Source organism: Clupea harengus, chromosome 19 (assembly GCF_900700415.2).
Source record: "Clupea harengus chromosome 19, Ch_v2.0.2, whole genome shotgun sequence".
Lineage (NCBI taxonomy): Eukaryota > Metazoa > Chordata > Actinopteri > Clupeiformes > Clupeidae > Clupea > Clupea harengus.
Genome location: NC_045170.1, coordinates 17,293,009 through 17,316,282, shown reverse-complemented (window position 1 = coordinate 17,316,282; position 23,274 = coordinate 17,293,009). Strand labels below are relative to the sequence as shown.

Genomic DNA, 23,274 nt, shown 5'->3' with positions numbered 1-23,274 from the left:
TTAGATTTGCTATAAATCTTTATTCAGATAGAAAATCACACTTCTGTTTAGTGTGGCTGTACAAAATAGCAGATAAAGGAAATGCTTTAAAACAAATAGACTCATAATTACACTTACACTTGCACTCATAACATGTAAAATATATAGCAGAAAATGTCCTGTTTTCTTTGCACGGACCATCTGTCTTATACTATATCATATGTAAGTATGTGTAATGAAAGTCGTTGAAGCTTTTAAAAATAAAGCATTACAGAATAATATAAAATAAGCATATATTATTTACATTTATGTAATTTAGAGATAGTAATTTCTATACAATTTTTTCCACTGCAGAGATGGTTTTTGCCTGGTGAGAGGGGAATTCAATGAATTCAGTGCATGTCTGCTGCCAATATAGGCTCCAAGTTGGCACATTTGGCTGATAAACCATTCATGTGAAATTCCCCTCTTCCACTCCTACAGAGAGAACTGCACCAGAAAAACTCACAACCAAATGCCTCAAATAATCCCTGCTCAGATTTGAAATACCACATTCATATCAAATGAGAGAAAATTAAATAAAACATAAAATAGTTAGAAAGATTTTCATCTGTGACAAAATAAATATTTGTTTGCAGAAACACTGAAATATGCCAAAAACATAAAAAACAAAATCACTACAACTGCCCCATAGGTTTGTAGGCTGGGACAGAGACAAGGACCATCCTTGCACACATGACATGGGACACACCCAGGCATTCAAGTGAAGCACTGCTTCACTGTACAAGGGGCATACTTCCACCAAAGTCACATCTGAAACCACTTTCCCATAATGCATAAACGCCGTCACCCGTCCTCACGGCAACAGGCTCAGGGTGGGGGTTTCCGGCACCCGCCTGATGACATCATAGATAGTGGTATGCAAATCCTGTGTGGATTCGGGGTGTGCCAGAGATCTACAGGACACCTGAAGAAGCACACAATACACAGAAGCTCAAATTAAATGTCTTGTTTTTACTTTTCTAATTTGTGGCCGTTAGGGGTATTAATTAACAGTTGCAACGTACAGTGTGTAGAGAGTGAGACGCACCTGAGTAGAATCCATCCTCCCAGGTATGGCAACAAATTCATAAATGCCAAAGTCTTCAGTTGCATCTTCATGACCTATCAGAAAAGCATATGCGTCATTGAATATCATCTTGTATTAGGTATCAATCTGCTGCCATATGGTACCAAAGGGGTATAATCACAGTTATATACCAGTAATTATGTTAAACTTCAGAAGAGATGACAAAGTGCATTCATGTCATTGCATTTTAAAGCCCTGTCGTAAATATCATTCCCCTCAGTTTGTGTCAGTCCACGGAAGCTGATAGCATCGCTTCCGTGCCCCACAGCCAAAGAATGAGACTTCTTTCCACGTCACATATGCTTGTGGAGAGTGTCATTTCAAGTTGTTAGACTCATACTGGTTTGCTCCTCCGTCTCTAAGAGGTTAAGGGCCAAAATGTGTTAACGGACTTGTGTTGGCAAAAGAAAGGCACGATATGGACGTGATTTGTACGTGCTGGTCTACAGAGGGATCATGGAGCTCGACAGCTGTTTGTGCAGGCTATGTACACAGCAGTGCTTGACAACAGACAGGCGTCGTGGCACATAAATAACTGCATTGCCGAGCAAGGGCTTACCTGAGCGGTGCAGTCGCTTTTGTTCTGTTATCGGCCTGTGAGGAGGAGAAAGAGAGAGAGACGTATAAAGATTAAAAGTAATTTGGCTGTATAAACAGAATTAATATTCATTGCCCTGGTTGGACCAACTGTCACCCGCAAAAGCCTTTGTGGAGTTGTCTTACCTTTTGGAGAGGGTGTCTTTCATTGTAATTATGACTGAAAGGCAATGAGATGAAATGATGAAATCAAGACCATGAGGAAAAACAAACAAGGCTTTTGTTGTTGAATTTATCAGCACCCATCGTTATTACACTCAACCCATAGTTTTCTTGTTGTTGTATGTATTATGGTGCTTAGGCAGTAGAAGCTTTTTATATAAAGTGAAGAAAATATATGTTTTACTGCATACAGTGGCATTTTGATGTAAAGGCTCAGTCAGCGATTCTAATCCAATATAGTCCATGTACCACTTTTCAGTTCAAGTTTTCCATTTAAAAAAATGGAAAATAGGAAATTGGAAAATGTAATTAAAATGTCTACACTTGTCTTTTTTTGTCAGATAAATGTATAATTAAACAATTTTTTTTATTTCCTACACAAAAAGGGTATTTCTTATCATTGTAATTTTAACAAACAACAGGGATTTCAATAAACAAGCACTGTAATTTTAGCAAAAACCAATGATTTCAACAACAATGCAATTTTAACAAAGAATGTTCTGATCCCATAACTCTGATCTGTTGGAACAGTGGTACTCAAGTGGGTTGTTATTTCAGGAAAGAAACTCACTCATCCCTCTTGGCCCTGAACAAAAGACAGCTGCCATTTGTTTCGAGATATTTTTGAACACAATCAATCAAATTTGAACCAATCAATTGGCCACAATAACACTCCACAATGACCACTGTTGCAGCGATGCCAGTGAACATTTTACAGCTGAATATCTCCCTAAAGAAGCTGGTAACGGGCCAAAGAGCCAAATCTGTGCTAGATTGACTGATAGACTACCACATGTCCACGTCAGTGACTTTATTTATAATTTTCAACAATTAGTTTTCAATGCCAAAATACTTGGTTTACTTGAAATGGGTTTACCATCAATAATTCAGTTTTTTTGTAGTCTCATTTCTCTGGTACATGTTCACACCTTTGTTTACATGTAACATAGTCTCTGTAAGCAGAAGTTGTTCGTTGAGGCCTGTTCTGTTAAATTCTGCAGACCTGTGAAACTAATGACCTGTGAGACTTTCCTTCTCATAGGAAGTGCTAGTGAATCTTCATGTGAAACCTCTCAGTCTGTGTGCACAGTTGAATGAATAAAGCCTTGTTTCCTGATTGACCAAGCATTGCCTGACTGAGTCTCCAAGTCTGTGCCATTTAAGTTTACCATCTGAAATGGTCCCACTGAAATGGTTGAGTCTGCTGAGATTTGAGTTTGCTGTAAGATGCTTATCATCCAGTTGACAGAGCATTCTTAGGTCAGTACTATTTTAAATGTTATAGTACGCGTATAGCTGCCTTTTGTGATATTCTAATTAGGTATTGAGATTTTGGCAGTCGACTGTATTCCCAATTGGAAGTCACAGCTCGGGTTAAGGTCTGTGTTTTTTCATAGGTGGGGTTTTAAATAGAGAAATATGTAAAAAGTGCCCAAGGATGCATAGATGACGGTGCAGCATGGTCGCCTTTATGAAAGAGGACCTACTCACTATGTAGTCATGAAGGGTATGTTGAGTTGGGCACTTAGACCCTGCCCCCCCCCCTATTTTTCATTTTTTTTAAAATGGAATTTTGAACGTGATAAGCGTTTCATGGACCCAATTTACTTTTTTAGCTGCCCGTTCTGTGTGTGCACTCAGAAAACCCAAAGACTCAAAACACAAGGAGTAAAAGTGAAACAAACATAGTGGCTCGGACTGAACCATAACCAATTCCAGCCAATCAACACGTTGAGAGGGATGTAATTTGATTGGTTGTTGAACACAAATATCAACAACCTTTCGTCTTAATCGCGGACTGTGCCTTTAAGTCATCAATGGGAACATAAAGTTAACATATTTTCATACAATGCTTATGCTCTTGAATTACCTTGCCTTGGGTGGCATGTCCTCTTGAACGCAACCAGCATGCAAACACTGATGATCAGCAGAGAACAGAGGGCGATGGCAGCAAGAGGAGATAGGAAGTTTTCCTTCTGAGTAAATGGTTGCTTTCCTGTAAAAGAAAACAAATGGGAAAGGAACATGATATATTAATACAGACCAATGATTGTTTACTTTTACATGTGTATTAGATAGATACTACAATCTCACCTTGTTTGGAATTATGGTTCCAGTTAGTTCTGTTTTTTTTTCAAATAACTATTTATGTATATCTACAACTATAATGCATGCATGCCACAACAACAAAAAATTGTAAAGTATACCTTAATAGTATACTTATTTACCCTGAAATAGGCTACCTTGTAATAAATCCATGACAAAAAATACATAAAAACATACAAATCTTTACAGACAGAATAGGACAAAAACACTAATAGCTTGTTGATGGTTGTGCACATCACTAGGGCTGGGAAACACGTACACAGCCCTACTTCCTGTTTCACAGCCAGGTATCTACCTGTATGCTTTTCCACCCTGAAACCAACACAGCCTCTACTAAAGCCGCAAGCAGAAACTTCCCACACGGCCGAGAGCAGAGCACTGGGTGAACACCTGCTGTCCCCTGTTTACTTTCCGACTGCCGTTTATACCCAGGACACAATAATATGTGCTTAGCAACTGAAAAGGGGCGATACAACCTTTCATATCCTTATCTGGACCGTGATATTCTTAGGAACCCATTTGGAAATATCTTACAACTGGTTCTCATACTTAACAGTCATATACCATGTACAGTATTATTACTTCAAATGACACAGTAGTATTCTTAACCTTGAAAAGAAGGAACCAGGAGATGTATTTGAATTCTAACTATCTAGGTATGCAAAGGACTACAGTGGGTAGAAGGAACATTTCCAAACGCTTGTTCACTACTCTGTATCTTCCAAAATTGACAGCTCCAGCATGAACCATTGCACCCAGTCATTCAAAACACAATAGATACAGGCTCTATAGAGCTACCAGCCTATGAGGCAGAATACCTTCTGGCACTCTGGAAACTTGACTTTTCATCAGAGGTTCATCACAAACACTCACCTGAGCTGGCCACCACCAGAGTGAACTGGGCCTCGTCTTCTTTCTGGGTGGCGTTGTTGAACGCACGAACCGCAAAGTAATTGGCCTGGGCCAGTTCGTAGGAGGTGACCTCGAAACGCGGCCCGGTCATGACCACTTCCGTTTTATTGCCAATTTTGGAGATCCACACAAAGCTGTTGGGGGGGTTGGAGTCGGCTGAGCAGTCGAAGAGCACCAGCTCACCGGGGTCCACCATAAACACCTCTCCGGTTTGAAGACCCTGATGAGACCTTATGGCCAGGTTGTACGGACCATCTGTGAGCCCCAGGAGAAACATCACATATGTCATTGCTGTCCGCCTATCCCATACGCTGAAAACTATCCTTCGAAGACCGTGCATATACTAACATGCAGTTGAAGAATATTGTGTTGTCATATTCATGACATGCCTTTTTTTTTTACAAGTCATGTTTTCCTTCATCTAAGAAAAAGTACATTCGATGAGATTAACTTCTGTGAATGTGAATGACCAGAGCTGATTGACTATTATTTTACATTAGAACATCACTGGTCAGCTCATCAGCTTATCTCCCATAAAAGCCACGTCTAACCGTAAATGACCGTAAAGTGTGGGTTGTCTAGCTCAGTTTCCTGGTCACAGATGGTATTTATTTTTATTGCACTGACCTCTTATCAGTCCTAGCCTGGGGCAGTGGCACATGGCACTCAAATAACTGCTACATTTTGCCAATGGAGACAACATTTGTGAAGGTATCACATCTAATAGTAAATACACTGTCAATGTTCAGTAAGAGAGGTTTCATATAAGACCTACACCGTTTTAATCAATCTATTTTAATCAAATTAGAAATGACTTAGGATTAGGATGACTTTAGGATTCGTGGTTGTCTCATGTAGCAGCTCTCTAAGATAATATATGGTAGAAAAAAGCATGTTCTAAATTCAAAGGCAGAGTAAGCAGGAAACATTAAAAGGTGACACTAGTGATATCATAATATCAGCAAACTAGAGAACAATAGAGCTCTTTCATTCTGGTGCACAGATGCAAATGCTAGTTTTGTGTGCTTTCCGCCTGTGGTTGTTGTGCTTACTGAAAACATGTTCACTAAGAAGGACTGACACATCTGTTTAAACACTGTCTCTCTTGTTCACTGTAACCACTGACACGTTTAAAAAGTAGCAGGGAACCACAACACACTGCGTTACTCACAGTAGATGTCGAGCTCCATGCTCCGGCTCTGCTTCTGGCTGATGTGGTTTCTGACCAGGCAGGCGTACCGGCCGATGTCCCCTTTGCGAACGGGACTGACCACCAGGGTGTCGTTAATGGACGAGAAAATGTGTCTCTCATCGGGCCTGATGGGAAGGTTGTCCTTCAGCCACTGGTAATGAACCCTGGTGCCATTCGCCACTGAGCATGTCCATGTTACATTGTCCCTGTCCTCTATGACTTCATAAGCCGGGCTCTTCTCAATGGTTGGTGTGGACACAGGAACTATGTGGAAAGAGACAACAACATGAGTAAACAGCACTGAGCAAAAAAAGTCAAATGTAAATGACAACACTGTATTTGTATTTGATCTTTAATGTCTTTCATATAGGTGAAGGCCATGTAGGATGTGAAGGTGTCAACCAATGAACCATTTGTAAAAAATACTGTTAAAAGACATTTGTATGTATTTGGATGAATTATACCATGAAACAAACAAATTGCACTAACAGGAGCAGCACTCCAAACGTAGCGATTGTGAAAGTGAAACCCTAACTGCCTATGATAAAGCAAGGGTGATATGATAAAACAGGTGAAACCAAAACTCTCCAGGGCAACAAGGAAGTTGATCTCACCGTCCACAAAGACGCGCACCATCTCATGCACGCGCAGTACCTGCATCTCTCGGTTAGCCTCCGGGAGCTCGATGTTCAGCTCCAGCTTATACAACCCCTCTGCACTCTCATCCAGGCGGTGGATACGCAGCGTGGCGTCCGAGAGGTTCAGCGAGATCCTTTGGCTAAAATGCCTAGTGACAATGAATCTGCCATTCTCAAAGGACACCAGGTGTGAGTGGACGGGCGCCGTCTTGGACCAGGTGCCCTGGATGTCGACCCCCACCAGTGGGAAGCGGGTCATCACGGGCAGAGTGAGGGGCTCGCCCTTGGTTCCATGGAGGGTCAGAGTCCTTACAAAGGCAGAGCTAGTGTGGGGGTCTGAGAGAGAGAGAGAGAGAGAGAGAGAGAGAGAGAGAGAGAGAGAGAGAGATACACACTTTTCATTTTTCATACTATGGCCGACTCAGCAATGGAAAAGTCAGGGCTTCAAATACTGCATCCATTCTCTTAACTCTTAGATTCTCAGAATTAATATGTATTTGTTAGATTAGTTAGTTAATATAAATTACATGAAAACAAATAGAGTTTAGGACTGGCCCAGGATTATAGCCCTAATGCATGCCAGTGGCTCAACTGGTAGAGCAAGGTGATCATTGAGAGCATGGCTTTGACTCCCTTGGAGGACACATAGTCATTAAACATAAACTTTCCCTGTACAACTTCTGTAGATACATTATACATTAGGGATAATAGCCTCCTTAAAGTGCATACATACCTTTAAATCTTTGTAAATATAATCTTTGACCACTGTATTTTTGGTCATTTTTAATGACTACTTCTGTAGTTATGTAATATGTATTAATAAGGTCCAATTCTTGGAGTTAAGATATAAACATAAGTCTCTAATACACTGTTCTTTGGGGCCTCACAATTTGTTTTGGACATGTCCTTGTTCTGTGTAGCTGATCATTTGACTACACTGACCAGTGCAGTGTACCATGGCAGCAGGGTCTGTAATGTTTCTCATTAGATTAACACCTGGGCGAGGCTAGACTGGGTGATCCAGAGAGGCTCCAGGTTTGTATTCATAAGCTTGCACTCACACTTGTTCAACCTATAGCATACGCATGTCACGCAAATATACAGCACAAGGCTTTAGGATAATCTCTTCCTCCTCCTTCTGAACTGACATATTTTTCTTTAGTTTGTGAAGCTATAGTACCTGTTGACCAGCGTGTGATTTCAACTCTGTGTATTTTGGCTCGGCAGCCACAACCATTTTCTTTCTGTTAAGCTCTATCCTGTAACTGTCTGGAGAATAAATATTTACCAGACTCTTTCAGAGACACTGAAGGGCCAGTGAGAGATTCCCTTTTATTTATCTGAACTGGTCTTAAAACAAATACTAAAGTGGTGTGAAGGATCCGTTAAACATCACAATGAGTTGTGTGGGTTGCACAATGAAGAGTGGGCTTCTGTTGCCTGGAGGCGCCTTAAACATTGATAACTGAGAGAATGCTATCTCCTTGGAAGATGTACACACAAACGCAAACACAATAGAGTAAGATTGTAGGTGTTTTATCCAAAGTGAGGCTAATCTATGGATTGGGTAATGGGTCCAATTACCATTGAGTGTTGTTGACCTCCCACTGGGCAACGTTCTGTTGGAAGACTTGTGGTAAAGTGAAGAAAGAAAGGAGAAGGGGTGTGTGTGTGTGTGTGTGTGTGTGTGTGTGTGTGTGTGTGTGTAGGAATTAGTGGCAGCTGTGTGTCCACACAACGCTGCCTGGTCATGTTGTGTGACAGCAGGCGGGTAGGCGATATGGAGGTAAACACACACCAACACACACGTGTACACACACACACCAACACACACGTGTACACACACACACCAACACACACGTGTACACCCTCCTTTTCTTGCCCTCAACCTACTGCCTTCGACATTGACCCTCTATTTAACCCACACTCACAAAACCTTACCTTGCCTCTCTCTCCTCTCTCTCTCTCACTCACACACACACACACACAAACACGCCTGCTTCTTTGGGGCTGGCCAAGTGTTGTGAGTGACAATAGCTTGCAGTGTGCCTAGTGTTGTTTTCTAAATAATACATAATGCCACCCCTATCGCCACTGTGATGGTGGAGTGTGTGGGTGACGGGGGGTTGGGAGGTGGACGTGTGCCGTGCCACAGGCCAAGCACTAAGGAACAATGGACCCCCATGAATAAGTCCAAGTGTTCCTCTCCGCTCCTGTTGTCCATAAACAAACTGGAGATTGTTGTGGAGAACAACAAGTAGTCCAAGGAGAGGGGGGGGGGTTATGGAGTGATAATGGACACTCAGAGGTGAGGTGCTCAGCATGATACAAACATGTATACACACAAGCCACTTAAGCCTGGGCAAAGAAAACAGTTGGAGGACTTTTCCTTTCCAGCACATTGTTGCAGATCGTATACTGGGGGTATTTGTGTTCAAACAAGGAAGTCTGCTTTTTCAGGACTTTTTTGAAAAACAATGTTTAGCAATTGCAAAATGGTTTGCATGTGGAAACAATTCATTTTTTTACCATACTCTTCAGTTAACAAACTATCGCTGAGGTGAGTTTTGTGTGCACAAGTGCAAATGTAGGGACTTCTGTAAAAAGTCATATGATATGGCTAATCTTACGCACCGGTCTGTCACTCCACTCAGTCTGTTATCAGAATAGACGATGAGTCAGATATTTCAGGCCCTTTTCCTGTACCTTCATGATGAACTTCATACATACATTTATTGTTGCTGCATTTGTGTATTGTGTGATATATTTAATCAGCTACCTAATTCATTATCTGACAAGTTGAAGGGGAGCAGAGAGATGACACCTTAGGCATTTTCCGCCTGCAGGTCTGTAGCTCTTCTTTACAAACGTTTAAGATATTACACCATGTAGCCCTCCCAGTATAACAGAATGAATACAATTATTGACAACAACTACATTTCAGCATTACATTTTCAAAAGCAGTCTATGACTCCTGAAACGTTAAGATGTAGAACTGAAAACACCTGCCTCGTTGCACTAGTAATGCTGAATTGACAGCATACAATGACAACGCGATCGACAACATCTTTACACTTTTTAAACACTACACCCATCTGGACGTTTCAAAATTCTCTCTCACTGTTTAGTTTCCCCCAGGACCAAAAAATACATGCAGTCTTTGCCAAAACCAGTTTGATGGTATGCCCAGCCAACCTGCTGGTGCTTATGTGAGTTAATTAAATAATATTCCCTTACCAGATAGGACGAACACTGATGAACAAATTAGCAGTAATGCCAGACTCCGAATGGGCTTCATGACTGTGTCCCAGGTCCTATCCTACGAGGAGCTGTTTGTCTTGTGACAAGAAGAGGGAACTGATGACAGCATTTGCCAGGGAAATGAGGGGCCAGTCGGCCCCTCCCATGTGACACGAGCAGGAGAGAGAGACACACCTGGCAGAGTCACCGCACCATACGGCCCCACCGCTCAGCCAGAGCTCCTGAGGCACAGTATCAGCTCTCACCAGTACAGTAAAACACTCACACACACACTCTCTTTCTCACACAAACACACAATCTCGCTCTCCCTCACACACACACATACGTTAGGCTTGAGTTTCTATGAACTGCCTTGAGACAATTTCAGTGTTTCAGTGTGACGTCTGAATAACACCGACTGGAAATGAATACATTCAGAGCAGACACAGGTAAAAAAGATCAGCTCACGATCTTACACTGGCAACTACCACCAAGTCTTTGAGGATATGCCTCAAAGAACTCAGGACAGTAGAGGACAGGCATGTTCTGGAAAAGATGTAACCTTGCGTTATTAGGAAAGTAAAAAAGGGCTTACCATTACAAGATAAACTGAATTGACAAACAGTCTAAACACAAATAAGCTTTATGTATGCTAAAGTACACTAAAGTAAACAAATGTGTATGCAGTACACAATCACACTAAATACTACTCACACAGACCATCTTTTCCAGGTCCAAAGAGCTGCTTGACCAATACAACGGCACAACTGGTCTTAAACTCGCTATTCAGGAGTAATATGAAGTATTGATATGTTGAACATTCAGAGAGGCAGCACATTGTGTTTGATCAATGACCTCTCCAGCTAAAACCTTGCCTTTTGACTTTGCGGCTAATGTGTTCATCTCCTGTCCCGCTCCGATCAAAGAGGAAAAGAACAAATTGGGAATTTCGGATGCAGGAACATTTTAATGAAACTCAAAGTATGTCTTCATTGGCAGCCATGCTCCTTACATTGCCTCGCTCAGAAGGACCCAGCAGTGTAGACTCCTTCTTCAATTACGGTGTCACTCTTTACATTCACCATGAAACATGAAGACTTGGACGTGACGCTGGCAAGAATCCAGTGGTCAGATTACATGCATGTATAAGCACTGAAGTTAAAAACTCATTGCATGACTCAACCCAACGGCTCAACTGAACAATGACACAGATGCTTGTCGTCACAGAAGAACTCTCAGGAGGTAAAAATATGCTACAAAAGGAAAGTTTAAAATGCAGCGGTTTATAACTTATAGCCCTGTTTGTATGTAATAATAGTGTCATTCAAAACTTCAAAAGTAACACAGCAACAGAATTTTACTCTTTACTACTGTGGGTTGTTCCATCACCAGATCCAATATCATCTGTACATAGAAAGTTCATATGAATTTGGAAAAAAGGTTGATCTATATAAAAAGTTACAGTCCTGCTGCAAGTTGTCTTCCCCAGTTCCAGCAATACCTCATGAACACAAAGGACAAGCAGCAGATGAGAACAAATAATAAGTGGAGTTGTGAAGTTCTGAGGGGGGGTCACACTCAACCAACGGCATAATTGACTTTTATTTGGATTGCTAAATAAAAAACAAACAAAACCAAAACAAACACAAGCGATCCCTGCAAGGGCTGGTAGCCCAACGCTCTAACACCCCTTCCCCACCCCTCCGATCCCGCTTTCAAAAAGTCCTCCCACGTCATAGAATCCTGAGCAGACAGGAAGCCATGTTGTCCATCATGTACGCCAGAAAAATATCTTTCCAACCCGAAGTCCGCCCAACCACCACTGCTGCTGCTTCAAGCTCCCTGTTGGGGTTCGTCCATTTCGTCATGATGTGCATTCCTCCCGCAGCCCAGGCTCAGTCTTGCAAACGCTTCAGTCTGAGCCGGAGCCAGAGGCCCTCTCCCTCTTCTTCTTCTTCTTGCCATGCTTCTTGTGCTTCTTCTTTTTCTTCTTCTTTGATTTATCCTACAAGGACAGAATGATCGCCAGTCACACCATGTGTTTCATTCTCCAACAATACAGAGCTACTGCCAACACACATAAATATATATATTTTTTTTAACTAGCTAATTATATATATATATATATATATATATAATGTAAAATAAAATGTAAATGTAACCCAGGTTAGTTTGGAATTAAAAATGTAATCTTGGGTGATATGCGCGCGCATATATATTAGGGCTGTGAAATGATTAAAATTTTTAAATCAAATTAAATCACAGGTTTCTGTGGATTAATCATGATTAATCACATATTACCGATTTTCTCGGTATATTTTTGTGAGAACAAAAAGATTTATGACAAAAGACGGATATATACATTTAACAAAAAACAGTGGTGCTGCAACTCAGCAGTTCTTTAGCAGTTCTCTTTGCTATTCCATATGGAACATTAATATAATCTTCATCCTAAACAGAATTTGGGCTTCTAAGCCATTGTATGGTTGAATAAAAAAAAATTATTTTCTTTTTAAATCAAACAGAAATTATTTGGGCTTCTTAGCAATTGTTCTTATAGGATGGTTGAACATTTTTCTCTTTTTTGTCGAACAACCATTAACCACACCATGACACAATCTAATGCCTCTAAATGCCCTTTTACAGTAGTCTAGCCGCGGCTATCATATTACATGCACTGTCTGTCCCTATAGTGGTGGTTTTGTCTTCAATTGCCCAGTTGCTTGGAACAGTTTGGAACTGTTGTGCACATGCCTCTGCAAAGTGGCGCTCTTCTGTTTTCATGCACGTTAGTGTAAACGACTTTAACTTCCATTCGTCGGTGATTAGATGTGCAGTTACACCCAGGTAGTTATCGTTACTCACAGAGGTCCAGTGATCCCCTGTCAGCGCCTGATGTTTCGTAGCAGCCAAGTCATTTTCCTTTTTTTTCTTTTCAGCTTCATACAGCTCGTGGACTTTTGTCATTATTGTGCGTCTTTGCCGTGCTGATGCGTTGCCACTCGCAAAACTTCGGTGAACCCCTCGTCCTCAACAACATTAATCGGTCTACAGCTTTTTGCAATCCATTTGGCAACTGTGCTAGTCAACTTGTCACAGGCAGACTTAATGAGGGGCCTACGTTGTTGAGGGTGTTTTGGCGCATTCCACTTTAACTCCCCTCGCCGACCAACGCATGCATCGCGTTGAGGTGGTACTTTCCCGCAGAGTGTGCATATCACTTTGGTTTTATTGAATGTTTCATCTTTGTTTTTTTTTTAAACACGAACTTCCCATTACAGCGGCGACTAATGAAGATTGGGCGGAATTGTGCGTATATTGGAAGCTCATTTTGCGCATGCGTTAAATGCGTTAAAAAAATTAACAAATTAATCCTGTAATTTAATCATAACGCGTTAACGCGTTATTTTTCACAGCTCTAATATATATATATGCTATATTTATGCAACAATATCTCAGCACCCAACATTACATTTTTAAGTCCAAACTAACCTGGGTTGGCTTTTAAAGAATAGGGTGATCATAACCAAATACTAATTTAATCATGGGGTGCGCCAAGGAGGGGAATGGGCAGGAAATGTGTCAGAGGCAGAAGCGTACGGAAGTGCGTTTAGAGGGCTTACTGTGACTTTCTCCCTCTCCTCTGAGCTCTTCTTCTCCTCTGCGTTCTTCTCCTCCTCTGCCGTCGGCTCCTCGGGCAGCTTCTTCTCTTCGACCATCTTTCGCACCTCCATCCTCCTCTCCACGATCACAGTCTTCTTTCTATACTCACCCTGTTATAAAAACATAATCATTTTGGGTTATTTTAGATTATTAGTTTAGATATTATTTCAGAGACCAGGGTACAAAAGAAGATGATGTAAATAACCTTTGCATTGAATGCTGCAAGGAAGATGGTGGATTTTAGAGGCCAGAAAATGAGGGGGGAAAAAAAGTTTTTTTTTTTCCCCAAGAGCTGTATCTCATTCTAAATATTGCGTCCCAGTTCAGAATATTGGTATACAGTTGTGCGAGGGTGCACTGAAGTCCAATGTATTCCCTAAGGCTAGGGGCACAAGGCTAATCAAAAGGTCAAAACAGGTATTTGGACTAAATTACTGTTGGGCCAAAAATGACAAATACACCCAATTACTTACGTCAAATTCAGCATTATTTGGCTTCCATCCTAAGAGAACGAAAGTCCTATCTCCTTCCTGGAAGAAGAGATTCCAATTGTTTTTGTGACCATCATTGAAGTCACACAGGGGCAGATTCACTAAGCGAGGCAGCACCTGTGGGTGGCTTATCTAGCAATGTATTTACCAGCAGACCTCATGCAGATTAACCCAATCACGATTTAATTTACTTGAATGAGGCTGAGAACGTATTTGTTCAGTGGTTCATTTCATCCAACTATAGACAGTGCAGACAATTACAGTTGTGACTTTTCTTGAGACAGTTACCACAGTATGCTGAAAAAAAAAATATATATATATATAACTTTGCTGCTGCAGGAATCGCATGGCTTTTCATTTCTTTTTCACTGGACAGGTGACCAGTCAGTTCACTGCACAATTTGCCAAAGATTTCCCTCTGACATCAAAATTAAATGAATGTGTGTAAAGAACACACTCCAACTTGACTTTGCTGCTATAGATGTTTTCTCTGAGTAAAAAAAAAAAACTGTAGCCATAACTGTGCCAAAAATAAGACCATTTTAAGATGCGCTCAATTCTGACATGATGCAATCTATGATCACATTTCATAAACCTCATTTAGTAGTTCTCCCATGCAGTCTCCCAGAATGATGCACTTTTACAAGGACGCACCTACAAATGCATACGCAAAAAAAGCAAAACCGCAAAATATTGGTCACGGCCTCTTGTGTGTTATTACAGGCCCAAGACCTTCACAGCTCTACTTATAATACAGGGTCACTGTAACACCCAGAAAGGCTTTGTGTTATTGCAAAACATTAGTAGATCTGGAACACAAAATACAGAAACTCAGAACAGCTGAGAGATAAAACACGTCCTGTCGGAGAAGGTATACCTCATTTTCTTCAGATATAACATTTTCCATCTCTTCATCTTCAGTCTCAGCGTTGACGTCAATTTCAGTCTTCACCTCAGGCTCGATCTTCACCTCAGGCTCAACCACCTCAGCAAGCTTCCTCTTTTTCTTCTTGGTGGAGTCCTGCACCAGACAAATCAAAACTGTTTGAGCACACAGTGAGGGCCATGTTACCTGCATATCATATAAAACAGTGAAGTGGACATTCTCAAGAAATGACGCTGTGCCCACTGACCAATCACTTCCTTACCTTGCTGTCCGAATCTGTATCTGAGGAGGAATTATCCGATTCTTTTTTCGCTGCAGCACGTTTCTTCTTTCTCTTCTTTCTTGAGTTCTTCTTCTCGTTCTTTGTAAAAGAATGAAGACAGCATGTTGAGATTATAAATCACTGAAAGGTGAAGTTGCGTCCCCACAAAAACTCCAAAGATGACAATATACCTCAGAATATTTATAGTAGTATATTTAATAGTTTATCCAATGGTAGAATATAGCTTAGAACTATAAAAGGTTGTATAATAGTACGTTTAGTAGCTTAGTAACATAATTGGTTGCCAAGACTGGTCACAAACCTCATCATCAGACTCTGAGGAGGAGCTGCTGGAGGAATCAGAACTCGATGAGGAGGAGGAGGAAGATGAAGAATGCTTGACCAAGGACAAGACAGGCAAAGCTTGTTAGATGCGAAGAAATGCCACCATGTCTGGCAACTGGCACGAGAACATGTAAACAGCTTTAAGATAACAACTGTTTAAACATATCTACTCATTTTGAAAAAATATATTTGTTAGTATTGCTGTAGCTTGTGATTGTGGGCAAAATGGACAGCTTTTCTCACCCTACTGGATTTCTTTTTGTCTTTCTTCTTTTTCTGGAAACCAAAGGCAGACAGTTGATGGTTAGCCCACTCCAAAATAAGCACACAAAAAACAGTTACTGCTACTACATGTTTTGGGTCACTGAAACTCTTACCTCTTTCTTGTCTTTATCCTTCTTGTCCTTTTTATCGCCTCCACCTAGTACTCGCTCTCGGTTCTTCTCTAGCTCTTTTTTCCATCTCTAAAAATACAATGTTGCATACAAAATGATGCAACGAATAAAAGAAACAAACATTCCCAATAAAATACATTTCTGGCAAACTTGCATTTAATTGTTGAGTAGGTTTAAGAATTAATTATGATAATTTTGATATGCATGGCAGGTGTCACATCAGTTTTACATTTCATTACTTGTCAGGGGCAGTTATGTGTGTAGTACATGTTCATCCTAGATAGTGCGTGTGAGTTACTGTACCTCATTCATCTTGTCCTCAAAGTCTGCCAGGGCCCTTGAGCCTTTCTTCTTCTTCTCCAGCTGCTCCTTCACCTCTTCCCTGATTTGATTTAGAAACAATTCTTGATGGAAATCAGTACTTAATATGAGGCCTAAATACTAGGCTACTTGCTTGACAGTACATCTAACTGTTTAAAAACTGTTTGTAAATAGAATGTAACTACAATACAGGGTCAACCTTACCAAGAAAAAAACCCCGAAAGATTCTTATAATTCTAAAGTCTTAATCGTTAAGTTTTACTTAGCCTTGGGGGAGCTCCCTGCTTACCATGTAGGCCTTGGTCTACTCAAGTAATCTTGAATTGAAGGCCCAGCATTAGTCGCGGGACCCCTAGATCGGGCTGCCGCAATCGGGTTTAAATATGCCTATAATTGAATGAGCACACAAACATTCACAGTTAACCAGGATAAACTGAAAATATGGAAAGTTCGAAGACAGACGTGCAATTAAAACTGGTGATACATGCCACAGAACTCTGACATGTGCGATAGCATTGGCTAATGTCGGCTAGCCAGCCGTGAACATTGTATTGAATGAATCAATTAATAGAATATAAGTGTTCGAATGCATTAATTAGTGGTTAGGCAAACGTTAATAGGAAACCAACGAAATGTCACAACTGTTTCAAAGACAACAGGCCGCGTTGAAGCAGGCTAGCTTGAAAGCCACGTAGCTGCTTTTGTGCTAGCACCAATAAAAAAGGCTAGCATTAGCTATGCAAGCAAACGAGTGTTGTTTAGCTAGATGGCCACCGAAAATGTGTTAGCTTGCTAGCTAGGAGTAACCAATTAGATATTGGAGATGCAATTGCTTTGTAATGCAAGCGAAAGTCTCAGAACCACACCGTAATATGTATTCTTATCCGACATTTTTAGAAATCACCATCGCTTTAAGATCAACTATCTGGCTTGTTAAACGACATGAATCAGATAGCTAACTAGCTTGCTAGGCAGGCAGGCTAACTTTTGGAAATGAGACGTTTCTGAAATCTATCTATAAGGCATTGCATGGGGAGAATCCAAAGATATATATCCTATTTAAACGGTAGGATTTTACACACAACTCACCACTCTATTATCTCTTTTCCCCATTTTGCCCCCTAAAAGCAAACGTAAATAGCGGTATAGGGTCTTTGTTTACATGTCTTCTCAAGGTGTTGTGTTAGCCTCCAAGCTAGCGGATCACTGAGTAAAAAAGACTGCGCTGCTGAAGAGAACACTTATTGACTTCTCCCTCCTAGTGGATACATAAATTACTGCAGAGTGACATTTGACATGATTTTCCGATATTTGCCTTCCTTCAGGTTATGCTGTTCTTAAAAACGAGCGCAAACATGTAGCCTACAACACCACAAATAAATTAAATTTGCACACAGTTTTTATTTTTATTATTTTTACAAAAATAAAAAAATGATGTAAAGCAGTTACAGATACAACACGTAAGCGAAAACTCAAGCAGCTCTTTCATCAGAAATTTTAATCATTTGACGGGTCATAATTTATCAAGCCAGAGCAAAACAGAATTAGCAGCAAACCCACAATAATATGTAAAAAAACAAACAAAACAAAAAACACCCCAGCCCTCCCGTTGGTATCCCCACGAAGAGGAAAAAAATACCAAAATACCTAATTTTCTTTTTTGACATTCTCATTTTGTAATTTGGTTATTGGCTGGAAGCCTTACCCAGTAGGGCCATAAACTTAACTTAATGGAGACAGAAACCAAAACACTCTGGTTTGAAGCCTGTGTTATAAAAACAAAAGAAAAAGAAAAAAAAATGTATAATTTCATAATTATTCTAGTCCATTACATAATTGGTCTGCCCTCTTTGTTCATAAATTAAGTAATCATTGTGAAGAGAGTACTGAATGAATGAGTTAGTGCCCATTAAAACATGACAAGAAAGCCAAAAATCAATAGGTTATGAAACATTTCAGATCTAAAGTACTTTTTTTGCTGGCTAGTTGTTTGCAAAAGTTGCCTTACACGTAAAAAAAATTAAAAATAAAATAAAATAAATCGATGTGTCCTAACTTTCTAAGCCCCCTAAGGGTCATGTCATTTTTTCCTGATATAATTCTGCATTCCCTCGCAATTGTTTTGCTTTAGAGAGGGAATGCAAAACTATTGCGAAATAATGCAAAAATATTGCGAGGGAACACAAAACTATATTGTTAGGGAATGCAAAAGTATTGCCAGGGAATGCAAAAATATCTCTGAAAAACTAAATCACCACCATGACCCTTAGGGGGCTCCGTACTAACCTCTAAATATGAGCAGCAAAAAAAAAAAAAAAAATCCAGTCAATCTGAACACAAGCAACTCAGTTTGGTAGCCTACTCTACATTTTAACAAAATATCATATCACACTTTCTCACATTAGCTCAAAAAGACACTAATTTTGGCAGCTTTATCTTCTTTTTCACCTCACAGAATATGATATTTCGTAATATGCAATGATAACAAAAACATAATACACATCACTTATAATTACAGCACATTATGCCTCACACGTCATCATGCTTATTTAAAAAAATTGTCACTTTCTGCATTAAACTGGATTTCAATTCTCCATCCTTATTACCTGCCTCACTTGTCTGACGTAAAATACCATAAACCCTGACTGTCTCTCTGTCTGGATACTCATGTGCATGTTTGAAGCCACACTAAACAATAACATAAGTAATATAAAACAACTAGCAATAAGACATCATGACAAGTTAAAAACAGTTCTACAAAATACAAATTTCCCAGCAACTACAATTTTGCAAGACACGTTTTAGGCAAAGTATTAGAAAATATACTGTAAAACACACTATTGTGCACAGATATGCTGGATTATCCAGTGAGATTTGAATTTACTATTATATTTATACTTATAAATCTGTACGACAAACAGTGAAGACGCTGATGGACAAGACTGTGTTGTCAATTCATCATTCTGCATCCTCTCAAGCGACTTTAAGTCAAGCACATTAACTAGTCAAAAACTCGTCCACTAGACAGAGGTTACTTGAAAACAGGTAACAACTGGCGGATGCAGTTTTGAATCGAGCTTGAATGCGTTTCATATAAGTAGATATTAATGACATAAATCAAAGTCATTGAAGCGTGAAGGTAATATATTTTATAACAGCTTAGGCTATTGCTCTGTCATTGTCAGAGGCACAGTACTTTATTCAAGCTGTGGAGCAGGTAAAATGCTTAGAAACTATAGGCCCCGACGGTGCATAACAGTTTTGCCATTTTATGCACGTTCGAAAAAATCTGGTATTACAGACAAATGTGTGGCTTCCAACCAGACAGCCACAAGCATTTTCTCAGAAAATTGAAAAATACAGAATAGTGAACCCCACGATAGTCAAACGATTAAAAAAAACACACAAGACACACTTTCTTTCTGATAGGGACAATGCAGCGAGTGAGTTCCATCACAAGTCTGAGTCCACTGAACACATTTCAAGTCTGAAGTAAGGATTACAGCACCATCATTGAAAGGCAGAGTCATTCAACAAGTTTGGAAGAAAAGAGAGGTGTGTTGGAAGGGATTATTAAAAACAACTAACTGAAAAAAACACAAACAAACATAAATGTCTAGACTCAATAAATAATCATAAAATGAAAAGAGGCTATTTTAAGTACCAAAGACCAGCAGTTTACAAGTCAAACGAACAAAAAAAAAGAAAAATAGCACTTTCAAAAAGTTATTAACTATAAAGAATGCATTGTAATACACTGCACAACACTGGACATCACTGCTGATATGATGGGGCCTATATTTCTAGTTTCTGCTAAGACAATTGTGTAAAAAATTAAATACATTATATTTACACACAAATATTAGGGATAGGTGATTGGAATAATTGGAGTGAATTTTGCCAGCCTTAAACCAACGAAGTCCATGCATCTCTTTGTTTTGTCAGAGTCATTGGGCAAAAGATGCACACTGACATGTATTCGAAGGCATTTAAAAAAGGTGCTATGTCTTTCAGCATGATCACACCCACTGCCACAAACATTCAAGTTCCATCGAAGGAACAGACACACATACATTCCATAACTAAAGGAGACCTACAATATTCAGCATCGAACAATCAGAGATACCCAACAATAATTGTAGGTATTCACATCAAACCTAATGAGTGCAGAGGAGATATTTTTTATTTGTCATTCAGTTGTACTCTGCTGATTAAATTCACCATGGAGCGAGCATTTCAAAACAAGTAATGCCCTGCTAAGATGAAAAATGGATTTAGCTATATGTACAATTAATTTGAGCATGCACTGTGTAGGGCGTACCACGACAAAAGTCATTACATAAACACCACACACACAAGTGAAGACAATGCATCATCAAATCAATTTTTTCCCCATGGTTCTTCTCATCCGAGGCCCGTGGGTAAAAGGTAACCTAGCAACTAAAGATGAAGCACCAACTACAAATAGGTGCATTTTCCATCAACTCTATAAAACAAAAAATTAAATAAAGATGTTGTCCACAGATGCTTTAAGAGTATATAGCATGACTGACAACACAACGTCACATAAACCCAGCTTGGACATAAATATGTTCTAAACTACTTCATGGTGCTTAATGACATAGGTTTGCACAGAAACGCCAGTTAGCATGATATGATAGTGAACAGTTATGATCTGCCTGAATGAAACCTGAAAACATAGGTTGACAACTATTTGATCTACAACCAACCAGAGACCTGAGTGAATGAAGTGTTGAATAATGATTCTAAGAGAGATCCTGAGTGTGTAAGGCACCAGTGCTTAACATCTGTTTGAAGTTAGTGACATTGTGTACATGTATGCGTGGATCTGTGTGTGTGCATTGTATGTGTTTGTGTACATCATACTGTGCCAGTTTGTACTTATACATATACTTGTACTTTCACAAGAATCCATCCTCCAATGTTTCTTAGTCTTCTGACTCGAGCAGTCCTCAGTCATTCTGGGCCTGTTTATTTATGGAGGTGGCAGCGCAATGACCATTGATAAGTTATCAAAAGGATATCGTTTTTTCAACTTATATTAGGACTACCTTGCTATTGGCAATCTTAGACGAGCTTGCTTCTCGCCTGTGACCTCCCTTCTACTTCCCACTCGCCAACTAGCTTTTTCACTCCTCATTTCGTTCCAGACTCTCTTACCCACATATCAAGTATGCCGTGTTAAACTTGCAATCTACCTCTACAGTTCGTTTGGCTCTACTACAAACTAAACTCACTCTAAACCCTACATGCATTTACACTGATAGTGGACTCTTTCTTCACCCACGCCCTCTAGCCTGCTTCCTTGCCAACAGAGCGACGACTGCAAACTCATTTTGTTTGTCCCTACAGCTTGAAGTTCATAAAGTAATAGCTGGGCAATAATATTACAATCACTACAATTATATGCCTCATGTTGGGCTGAAACATAGAGGATGGCCGTTAGTTCACTATTGTTTAGGTTGTGAGTTCACTTTCTTCATTCACTCTGGAAGTCATTGACATTTTTTTTTGTTCTCCTCCCCAAAATGCAGCAGTGAAATGCAGAACCTAAAAGAGGAAGTATAACCATTGATCAAACATTAATCAACTGTAGATAAAAATATCCCCTGAAACGAATCCAGCAGCAACTCCCTCTCCTGCTTCCCTTCTACACTGCTTCCTCAAAACCTCAAAACCACAAGATGACAGATCAACAACATTTAACCGTTTATATTCAGATGAAGTGGAATTTTTTTTATTTAAATGTGTGAGTTTGTCTTTGTGTGTGTGTGTGTGTGTGTGTGTGTGTGTGTGTGTGTGTGTGTGTGTGTGTGTGTGTGTGTGTGTGTGTGTGTGGAGATGTGTGAAGGCCAAGTGAGAATCTGCTCAACGGTTTTTCTGCTGTGGGGAAGGATGAGGTCTGGTAGCTCAGAGGAAGCAAAACCTAAGGGAGACATAGAACACGGACGAGCTTCTGCAGCGTGGAGAATTTGGCAGTTGGTGGCAGCGATGGCAGACTTGGAGCCAATCCTAAGTAGTGAAACCCGGACACATGAACCTAGAGAAACAGTGGTGGTCGTTTGGCAGTGAGACCTAACCCAGGTGAGACATTGGCAGTGACGGACGCGACAGTGAAACCTTGCTGAGAGTGAGATCTTGGCAGTGGCACCATAGTGAAAGACATTGGCAGTGAATCCTTCTGGGGCAGGGTGGGTGGGGGGGTTGCTGGTCCTCATCTAGGGAACCCCCCCCCCTCCCTCCCTCCTTCCCAAAGTGAGATATTAGCAGTGAGATGCAGACATGATGATCTTGAGCAGCGAGATCTCGCTCAGTCTACGATTCCCTGTTTAGGGATTAGATACGGTTAGACACTCAGAACCACAACACCACCTCCCCTTCCAAGCAGCGACCAGGGACTTCCCCACTTTGGCCCCCCACCATTTGGGAGTGAGCAGGAAACAGAGTGCACCGCCTGTGGAGTCTTATCGTTTACTCCAGTGCCTTGAATTTCCTCTGGTGGCACTGCCTGGTTTTCAAAAAATTTTAACTGAACGAGCAGAACAAACCAGACCAGCCAATTGTTCATATCTCTCTTTTTTGTTTTTGCATTTTTTTTTCTTTTTCAAAAACAAAATAAAAATCATTCTCTAAAAAAAAAAAAAAAAAAGCAGCATCCTCAACATGGCTGTGACAAACTAGTTCTGGGGGGTTTTGGAGTCGGAGCCCCGGTCGCTGACTCCACAGCGACTGAAGGCCTCTGTAGTTCTCTCCTCCAGGGAGCGTTTGTTGCTGGTGAAGGGCTGGTTGTACAGATTCTTACTGGGGCTGTCCAGATCCAGAAAGTAGGGATGGGACAAAGCAGCATAGGCCGATATCCTTCTGGAGGGATTGAACGAAAGGAATTGCTGTGCAGAGAGAGAGAGAGAGAGAGAGAGAGAGAGAGAGAGAGAGAG

General features: G+C 40.4%; 3 protein-coding genes across 4 annotated transcripts in view; all 3 read right to left on the bottom strand.

The window, feature by feature from the left end:
* On the bottom strand, positions 1–10,808 carry hepacam2 (HEPACAM family member 2). Its single transcript, XM_031586737.1, has 9 exons — positions 9,953–10,808; positions 6,692–7,051; positions 6,057–6,341; positions 4,847–5,140; positions 3,738–3,863; positions 1,832–1,865; positions 1,668–1,702; positions 1,070–1,143; positions 1–946 (listed from the first exon to the last, which is right to left on the bottom strand). Exons 1-9 carry the CDS (start codon positions 10,011–10,013, stop codon positions 836–838), a joined length of 1,380 nt encoding a protein of 459 aa, XP_031442597.1. The 5' UTR covers positions 10,014–10,808; the 3' UTR covers positions 1–835.
* Positions 10,809–11,539: 731 nt separating this feature from the next.
* On the bottom strand, positions 11,540–17,528 carry fam133b (family with sequence similarity 133 member B). 2 transcript variants are annotated; one of them, XM_012829593.3, is made up of 11 exons: positions 17,408–17,528; positions 16,608–16,705; positions 16,301–16,379; positions 15,980–16,066; positions 15,846–15,878; positions 15,580–15,654; positions 15,258–15,356; positions 14,987–15,130; positions 14,092–14,148; positions 13,579–13,728; positions 11,540–11,960 (listed from the first exon to the last, which is right to left on the bottom strand). In XM_012829593.3, exons 1-11 carry the CDS (start codon positions 17,429–17,431, stop codon positions 11,868–11,870), a joined length of 939 nt encoding a protein of 312 aa, XP_012685047.1. In that variant the 5' UTR covers positions 17,432–17,528; the 3' UTR covers positions 11,540–11,867. The 2 variants fall into 2 exon arrangements, with proteins under 2 accessions (XP_012685047.1, XP_042566677.1); XM_042710743.1 differs by lacking the exon at positions 14,092–14,148.
* Positions 17,427–23,274, bottom strand: part of cdk6 (cyclin-dependent kinase 6) — a 38,609-nt gene continuing 32,761 nt past the window's right edge. Inside the window, exon 8 of the mRNA XM_031586742.2 lies at positions 17,427–23,226. Coding sequence (XP_031442602.1) covers positions 23,017–23,226 — 210 coding nt within the window. The 3' untranslated portion in view covers positions 17,427–23,016. The remainder of the gene's footprint in view (positions 23,227–23,274) is intronic.

Bases quoted from the DNA above. Each gene is read 5' to 3' on its own strand.
- fam133b (XM_012829593.3), bottom strand. From the start codon at position 17,431: ATGGGGAAAAGAGATAATAGAGTG. The intron at 16,067-16,300 runs GTACAGTAACTC...TTGTATTTTTAG, and splicing joins TTGAGGACAAGATGAATGAG to AGATGGAAAAAAGAGCTAGA. The intron at 13,729-14,091 runs GTAAGTAATTGG...TTTTTATAACAG, and splicing joins CAAATAATGCTGAATTTGAC to GGTGAGTATAGAAAGAAGAC.
- hepacam2 (XM_031586737.1), bottom strand. From the start codon at position 10,013: ATGAAGCCCATTCGGAGTCTGGCATTACTGCTAATTTGTTCATCAGTG. The intron at 1,866-3,737 runs GTAATTCAAGAG...ATTGCCTTTCAG, and splicing joins GACATGCCACCCAAGGCAAG to TCATAATTACAATGAAAGAC. The intron at 1,703-1,831 runs GTAAGACAACTC...TCCTCCTCACAG, and splicing joins AAAGACACCCTCTCCAAAAG to GCCGATAACAGAACAAAAGC.